Source organism: Solanum dulcamara, chromosome 4 (assembly GCF_947179165.1).
Source record: "Solanum dulcamara chromosome 4, daSolDulc1.2, whole genome shotgun sequence".
Taxonomy (NCBI): Eukaryota; Viridiplantae; Streptophyta; class Magnoliopsida; order Solanales; family Solanaceae; genus Solanum; species Solanum dulcamara.
Genome location: NC_077240.1, coordinates 7,933,240 through 7,942,144, shown reverse-complemented (window position 1 = coordinate 7,942,144; position 8,905 = coordinate 7,933,240). Strand labels below are relative to the sequence as shown.

The 8,905-nt window shown below is 36.1% G+C and overlaps 1 protein-coding gene across 1 annotated transcript; it reads right to left on the bottom strand.

The window, feature by feature from the left end:
- Positions 1-833: 833 nt before the first annotated feature.
- Positions 834-8,475, bottom strand: LOC129885938 (chloride channel protein CLC-c-like). The gene is made up of 7 exons (XM_055960428.1): positions 8,095-8,475; positions 6,738-6,938; positions 5,548-5,725; positions 4,479-4,741; positions 3,291-3,560; positions 1,389-2,517; positions 834-1,061 (listed from the first exon to the last, which is right to left on the bottom strand). The coding sequence occupies exons 1-7, from the start codon at positions 8,289-8,291 to the stop codon at positions 972-974; spliced, it is 2,328 nt and encodes a 775-aa protein (XP_055816403.1). The 5' UTR covers positions 8,292-8,475; the 3' UTR covers positions 834-971.
- Between the last annotated feature and the right edge of the window lie 430 nt (positions 8,476-8,905).

The following is an 8,905-nucleotide window of genomic DNA, read 5'->3' as shown; positions in this document are numbered from 1 at the left end:
TTCAACTAATACGCATGCGTATTTTTTAATGATTGTATTTGTGAAATTTTATAAATTTATTTTGTAAAATCTATGCTCGTTTTACTTTATATTTAGACTTAGAGGTTAATATACCTTTTTTTGAAGTTTAAATATAATATATTTAAATTTAGTAGCTTCAGTATTTTTCCACAGAAATTCGTTAATTATAGATGAACATCATCCAATTATCCTATGTATTTTGTAAAATATGTACTTTTTATTTTATTAATATGCTCATTTTCTTATGGTGTTATCACGTAGAAGATCATTGAAATGAATTTTTTAAAAATTACGTAATACCGCTTATTTTCTTTATATATAGTTTAATTTTATTGAATTTTGTTTTTATTTGTGATGTACACTAGATAATAGATCCAATCATTTCTATTGATGAGATTAATATTTCAAATAAAATTGTGCTCTCTCAATGTTTATATATTACACGCTCTTTAAGAAAAGATTAAAAATTCTTTTGACTATTACTACAACGATAAATGAAAAAACACAATTAGCCTTTTCTTGATTTTTATAAAATGACAAATAATTGGACACAACTATTTTTAGATATCACAACAAATAATTTGAGCCCCTTTGTTCTTTTACATCAAAAATTACAAAAGGAGATGTTATATTGCCCACAAAACATACCAGATAACTCGGCGGATTATTCTTTGATCATTTCCAACACAATTTTCCCAATTTTATTATCTGACGAATTTTATGAAACTAATAATGATGCATCTAGTTAAACACATTTTTTTGTTAATTACCAATTCAAAAAATAAAATAAAAATTGTAATTGATTCATGTGCTGTTAAGATCATCTTTCTTCTATTTATTTAACAATGAAATGAAAATTTAGTAAGATTGTACAAAGAGAGCTCAATGGTGGAGTGTGCATAACACTTCTCTAAATAATGGTTGACCAATTGCCTGTTGAAAGAGTTAGTTTACTTGTGATGGACTAAATGTGGATACAGTCCCTTTATATGCTCTGCCATGAAGTCATGCCTTGTCAAGATTCCTACAATTGGATTCCTCTGCAAATTTAAAAGAAACAAATCTTGAGAAATAGTCATAGTGCGATTCCACAAGTGAGGTCTGGGGAGGGTAAAGTATATGCAAACCTTACCTCTACCTTGAGAGGTAGAGAGGTTGTTTCCGATAGTATTGTAGAGTTGGATGCAGAAACAAACATCAGAAAGATCAAATTATATGTCAAGACATTCATATGGTGATTTTGTTATGTCATGCAAGTATCTCATTTTAAACTATCTGTGTATTTTAACCAGTTGAATCAGGTAACTTGTCTTATGTGTAATTATCCTAGAGGGAGCCGGGGATGAGAAGGGCGAAGATAGACTTACGTTGGTAGTCTTTGGGACGACACACAAGTGTCTGAGACCGAGTTGTCGGAAAAGGATTGCAGCTTTCGCCAGAGACATGGTTTCCACTACTGTGTATGGAGATGTATTTGTGATAGGATGGAGATCAACATACATTTCCATCTCCTCAGCGGAGAAGGACAAATCCTCAAACTTAAGCCCCTTCCCTGATCCTGGTTTTGCGAAATCAAATGCATGAAACCTCTTCAAAATACTGGAGCCACTCAGTACACTTTGTTTCGTGAATGTCTTCCCTTTGAGCAAAACAACTAAATGTGACCTTAAAACAAGTCCACAAAACTCTGGCGCATCTGAGAATGGCGGTGCATCAATCACAGGAAACCCATTGTGCCTAGTAAACTTCAAAGCGTGTATTATGTTCCCTACCTTCTCAACACCTGAAAATGTTACTAAAGGCCCAGAACAAACGTCTGCTGCAGCCAATTGCCTCATGTAAGGCTCGGCATGTGCTTCCAAGTAGGGCAAGCCTTTCATTTTCACAATCTGGTCGTAGACACCATTGTTAAAACTATCGGCCACAGTTTTTGATATAAGGAGAACAAGCATCACCAATGGAAGCATAAGCAGACTATTGGTGAGCTCAAGTAATATGACACAGAGTGATACTGTCATCCTCATAGTACCACCAAGGAAGGAGGCAGCCCCAAGGAGAGCAAACAGGCCATTATTAAGATTAGAGACCGAACCCAAGACAGTCCCAACAAAACGTCCATATGAGGCTCCAGCAAGTATGACAGGAATGAACAGCCCAGAGGGAATAGCAATTCCATAGGTAATAATGCCAAGGCAATATACCCCAGCGAAGAAGACAAAAAGTGTAGAAAGGTGGAATTCGCTTGAATTTTCTGCACTAAACAAATTGCGGATGGCGTCATCATTGGTATTCATAAACAGGGAGGCCAGATCATTATAATGCCCAGCTGGACACTGGAAATTCTTATAGTTTCCAGAGCGACCAACAGTAGGGCATTTTTCCTCCAAGCCTACAGGGCACGGTGTGCAACTTGCAAACCATGGAAGACCATACGAGCAAAGAGAAGTCAGGATTGAAATGGTCATTACGAGCATGACTTTGAAAGCAGGACCTCTCCTGCAATCCATTGCAAAATATCAGCTAAATGGAAAAATCAAAAGCAGCAGTCAAAGCTCAAGCACAAAGAATATTCAAATTCTTAAATTCCTTATGGGAAAATGAAAAGCACACGTGATGTGATAACCAGTGGTAAAAGTAATACCATATATAAAATATAAAGGTAAGACACAAATAAAGGATAATATTTGACAAGCATCAAATAACTTGGGAAAGGAAGGACATCTAATGTTAGTGAGATTTGATAATATATCCTCACAAATTATGCTTTTACCCACCCAAGCGGACCTAGTGCTTTAGCGACGGGGTTCTACCAAACCCAGTAGCTTTGTGGGGAAGGAGGCCCTCCCTACTTCAATGGAAAGGGGGGAATCGCCGTTTCACAGCCGCTCCTCTCCAACCAGTCAAGTGGCTCAGACCCTGTATGTGTTAAAATATCGACTAAAGTAATACAAAAAATAGATTTGGAACCCATTATATAAAATGGACTGGTAGAATTCCGAAAAACTCATATAGTTAAAATCCTTGATCCGCCTTTGTACACACCATAACCCGCATTATGGAACAATTGTATTTATCTACTCCAAATCCCATCTCAAAAAGAAAGGCACAAAGGGATAAAAACACAGCATCATAAAACAAGAAGCGCAAGACATGCTTAAGTAAAACTTTGCATACTTCTTTAAATTGCAGTTAATTTCCTAAGGTTAGGACATGCACACTGATAAGTGAGGTAACTAAACACATTGCGCCAGCTGAACTAAGAGACTTACTCATTAATGATGCTGTAAGTCCGCAGGACCTTGTCCACAAGATAATTATAAAGGCTTCCCAAAAGGCCTCCAAGAATCCCAATTGACAATACTGCCAGTACATCTACGGTGTTATAATTAGGAGCTCCTGAATTCACATCAAACATTATTAAACCTCCTTGACCAAATAGTCCACATTTCCCACTCCGACAGAATTGAATGCAAGATCTAAGCACCATAGCTACTACAGCAGTTGTGAAGAAAGTCCTCCAAAGTAGAGCACTTCGCCACCTAAAACAATAAATAGAGTAGTTGATATTTAAGACTGCAGCCTTCTTATGATGATTATAAGCCAGTAATCAACAAGAAAAGAACTGGAAAAGGATAGCATCTTCAAATGGATTATTGGTATGTTTTCCTTAGAAGGTTCACGAAAGCCACAGAACCACATGATGTTGAATCTTTGACAACCTTGTGGACACAGCACATCTAACATCCATCAATCTAAGTTTTCTCATCTAAATCAAACAAAGACAGTATCTTTGGGAATGGGGTGGAGACAAACTATACCTGCAAACCTTAAGTTCACAGCTTATCGATGCAGTAACTCCCACTCTCCATGAGTGGGTTGAGAGACAATAAATTTAGATTATTCACAGAGAAACCCCTTCTATTCAGACTTAATAGTTCAAAATCTCTAACATGTCAAATTCCCTCCTGAAACCACAGGAGACGGAGAGAAGTTCTTCTCCAGCATTGTTCATTGAATGGCATCAATCGTCTGAATTAATATGCAGAGATGAAAAACTGAAAAAAGTTGTAATTTACAGTCAAAATGCAATTGAGCATGCATTCACCAAAACACGTGTTAGGAATAACATTCACATATCAGTCCACAGCACTACACAGAAGGCAATCAATCGTCTAATTAATATGCAGAATTGAAAACTGAAAAAGGTTCTGATTTACAGTCACACTGCAAGTGAGCATTTATTCATCAAAACACGTGTTAGGAATACCCTTCACATATCAGCCCATAGAACTACTCAGATGTTCTTCCTACCCAATTTACCAATTCATAGATCATCCATTTAATACAACAAGGAACTAGTACGAAGATTTTTTCACTTTAGCCTCATTAAGAAATCAAATACAGAGAGAGAGAGAGAGAGAAAGAGGGTGGGGGTGGAGGAAGGGAGGGAGACAGACCATGAGGCTACTTCTTCAAGTGCAAAAAGAACACCACCAACTGGGGCTCGGAAAGCGGCTGCAACACCACCTGCAGCACCACAAGTGATCAAGTCTCTGCGGTCACGGTCATTTTTGAAATACTTCAGCCACTTCCACGTCAGATGATATTTGCGGGAGCCTCCCTGCCCAAGTAGGTTCGCTATACAAGCGCCAGTGTGGACCATGGGTCCTTCCTTACCAACAACAAATCCAGCAGAAACACCCAAAACAGAACCAATTATCTGTCAGTTTAAAATACATATGAATTAGTGTTTCCATGAATGGCTTTCAGCAAATGAGAATATCAAATGCTAAAATAAAGCATTACAGGTTCAAAGACTTCCCAACCACAGAACCACAAGCAGAAGTATCATTTGAGTCTGCTAGAGAAATGACAGTTGGATTTATATACAGCAAAGGTATTAAAGCATCCACATCTAAATTTTGATAGTTCAATATAATACTGCAGACAGAGAAATCAAACAAAAGGATGAAAAATGAAACGCAAGCATGGACGAATTATCGATTCAACGGAACAGTTTGATTAATGAATATAAAACAAGTCATATAACTGAGTCAATCAATTTCCTCTTCGGAAGTTCATTCTATTATTACTTATCTAGTGTTGTGGTAAGGAAAAAAACAACACAGACTAGACTGGAGTGTAACATATGAAACATGCATGTTTATAGAGTATTAAAATATAATCCTTAAACATATACTTCTATTGATGATGAATAAACAACTAATTGAAGGCCCTGATTCTGAGTCTCATAGCTAGGAAAGGTTTTCGTTTTGGAACCATTCTACCGAACATGTTTTTCCTCGGTGAGATATCGTATATCGCATAATAATCTGCAGCATCCTCCATTTCAAACATCCAATTTTAATTGTGTTACATCTTCATCTTTCATGCCTGGAAAACTAAGCATTGATATTTGAACTGTGACAAGTAAGGTCAAAATCCCTACATCAGTTTGATAAGAATGCCCTTTCACCCATGTGGGCATCCAAATATGGGAACATGACGGGAGAGAGAAAGACCCACCTTCACAAATAATGTACTTGGAGCTAAAATGGAATGAGCATCCACACCATTCAGATATGCTTTAACTTCAGGAATTCCTGACCCTGCAGCTGCAGGTGCAATAAATGCACAAAGGATCGCAGCACAAGTTGCAAGAATCAAATTGCAACCTGCAAAAGCAGCAAATGCACGGAAATACCTGCAGTGGAAATAAAATCACTTTATAGTTACTTCAAAGAAGTTAGCGATCAAACAAAAGCTACTTGAAGAAGTACAGGGAACAAACCAGTGACTATCCTTCTAACTAGAAAGGATATCAAAAATTGCTTGGACTATCACCACCCACGCAACAATGAGAAAGTATCCCTGATATCTACATTAACTCAAATTTTCCTTCTAACTTAAAAGGAAAACTGAGATAAAGTTACCCCAGTTCCCATCCAGACACGAATTTTAAGAAATAAACTACCAGTCTAAAAGACTCCCAAACACCTAAAGATTCAAACCAAAAGTAAGATGAAGAAAAATTTGAAAACTTAAATATGCTGGAAGCCTGGAACAATTGGTAACTATGTTTGCTTTCTTTGCACGCTTTTTCATCTATCTCATATTCCTATTCCTAATGCACAACAACTATTTTTTAAAAGTACTCCCTCCATCCCATTTTATGTGGCACCGTTTGACTTGGCACGGTGTTTAAGAGAAAAAAGACTTTTGAAACTTGTGGTCTAAAACAATATCCTTAGATGTTTGTGTTGTTGTAAATCATTTTTAAAAGTTAAAATATTTCTAATATAATAAGATGACATTCTTTTTGGGGACAGACTAAAAAGGAAAGGGTGCCACTTAAAATGGGACAGAGGGAGTAGTAAGAAAAGTGTGCAGAACTGCTTTGCTATTCTGTTGTGAAGTTTGCATGCTATAAAACTGTCATGCATCAGAAACAATTAACCTGTAAGATGGTCGAGACTCCTAAGGCATCTTAACTATGACAGCATCACAGCACATAATAGTTGCTACTCAGTCTTGAAAAAGCTTCAATTGCATCTTTCACCATTTTGAAGTAATTTGAACAGTGTCAGTTGCAAGTTTTCCTAGTTTGAAAATTCATTAAATTCCACATTTGTATTTGGCGCTTTATACAAGATAAACCAGTTCAAATTTACCACATATATTGAGAAGCTATTATCCTGGATGGAAGTTGTACTTACTTATCCTCAAGCATTAAGTCACTAGCAAGCAGAAGCTTGAAGCCAGCAATATTTTCCACCGCTATGTTTAAAAAGAAACCAACAAGTCCTGTACTCAATCCAATAAGAAGCACAAGTGTCCACTTTAGGAAGATATATTGATATATCTGGACCTTTTTCCTTGACCTCCAATCTTGCTTGAATAGGTCATTTTCAACAATGCTGCAAAAAATGAATTAGCAATGCCAAATCAGACAACCCATAGATATTTCCAGTGATTCCGGACAGACGAAAAGATTTACTTAAAACCTGTTCACCAGATATGGGCAAAGAATATATTAGGGCAGTATTAAATATATGATATATGAAACATCAAAGCCGGAAACTTTGTATCTTCTTTGACCAATAACAGAAGCAAGCAATTTGAGTGACAGTACTTAGCATGAGGCTTCATGCATTTCATTTTTCCTAGTTAAAAAGGATGGAGCTATTACAAAGTGGATGTTTTACTTCTCTAAATCAGCATCTTATTTAACTATAATCAGTATCACAGGGATAATACCATGAAGTAGACCGATAAACAATGACCAGAACAGAAGGTCTGAGATTTGAGAATCCGAACTAAACGCAAAAGTTTTAAAGCAACGTAGAGATTATGTCCATTACCCACACTTCACCGAGAATTTCAGCCCTCAAAATTCACAGACAGGGACCAATACCTACTACCTTGTTGTTAGGTCAATGAGGATGATTCCAATTATATACAGACCCTCCAGTTTCTATTAACAATAGAGACTATAAGATTTAGGCATTAACGGTTCTTGATTTTTTTTTTTCCTTTTTTCTTCTCTGCCATCACCCAGCTAAAAGGACTGTTCTTTTATCATCATCTGATTCACACATCTAGCTTCTTTTTCGACCTGCTTTGAATTTTATTATCATTTTTCTTCCTTGAGCCGAAGGTCTATCGGAAACAACCTATCTACCTTCCAAGGTACGGGTAAGATCTACGTACACACTACCCTCCCTATAGACCCCACGAATCACGATTATGCTCGGTATGTTGTTTTTGCTGTTGATTCAATCATCTAGCTAAACAAAAAGAACAAAACTTGGGAGAACTATATAGCAAAAGAGAGAGGGAATGAAAAAGCCATGATTTTGAACCAGATGATCAGATATTCAATAAAGATATCAACACCATGCAAAGCAATTACCTTTGACTCACCAAAAACAACATTCAACAAAATATGTGCAAGAAGATTCAACAATCAAAGAAAAAACAGAAAAAAGCAACCCCATCACTTTTTTTTACAGTGGAAACAAATTAACCATATAGAAGATAAATAAAAGAAAGAGAAATCAGATTTACACATACTCATAATCAAGACTCTCAATAGGGCAAACATTGGCTCCAATAATTGCAATTTGTGAGGTATTATTCACTCTACTCTTGGAATTAAGCAATGGCTCTCTAAAACCTCTCTCAGAAGCCGTTGAAATATTCCTCTCTAAATCTTTCCCATCTTCCATTATCATCACCCCAACTCCTTCATTTTCTTGATCTTCCATCATTACCCACCTCTCAAAATTTCTTCTTTTTCCTATATATTACTGTACATGAATCTATACAAAACCCCACTTTCAAGAAAAAGACTAATCTTTAAACTTTCCAGTTTTTTTTTTTATATAATGTAATTATGTAAGGGTGCAGAAACAGAGAAAATAGCGGGAATTACGTGAATGGTGATGATTCTGTCAACAGTTAACTTTTTACATCTATATACGTCAATTGGAATTGGATTTCCATTCTTTTTTTTATTTTTTACCTTTTTTTTCTACGCGGATTGAACAATAAATGTTCGATTTAGTGGTCTTAATATTTTTTTTTAGATTTAAGATTAGAGATAAATCTTATTTTTTGAAAGTTCAAACTTTTTTTCCATTTTTTTTTACTCCCGCCGTCCATCCTCACATTCATTATGCTAAAAATAATTGTATAATTTTACTTGTCTAATTCAAAAAATCTATATAATTTAGTATTTTTAGATTCGTTTGATTGGAGAAGAAATTGTCTTGAAATTATTTTTTCCAATCATTATTATCTCATCTTCAATTAAGGAGCAGTCTGATGTACTTAAGCTCCCGCTATGCACAGGGTTTGAGGGGAAGAACTCGATCACAAGTGT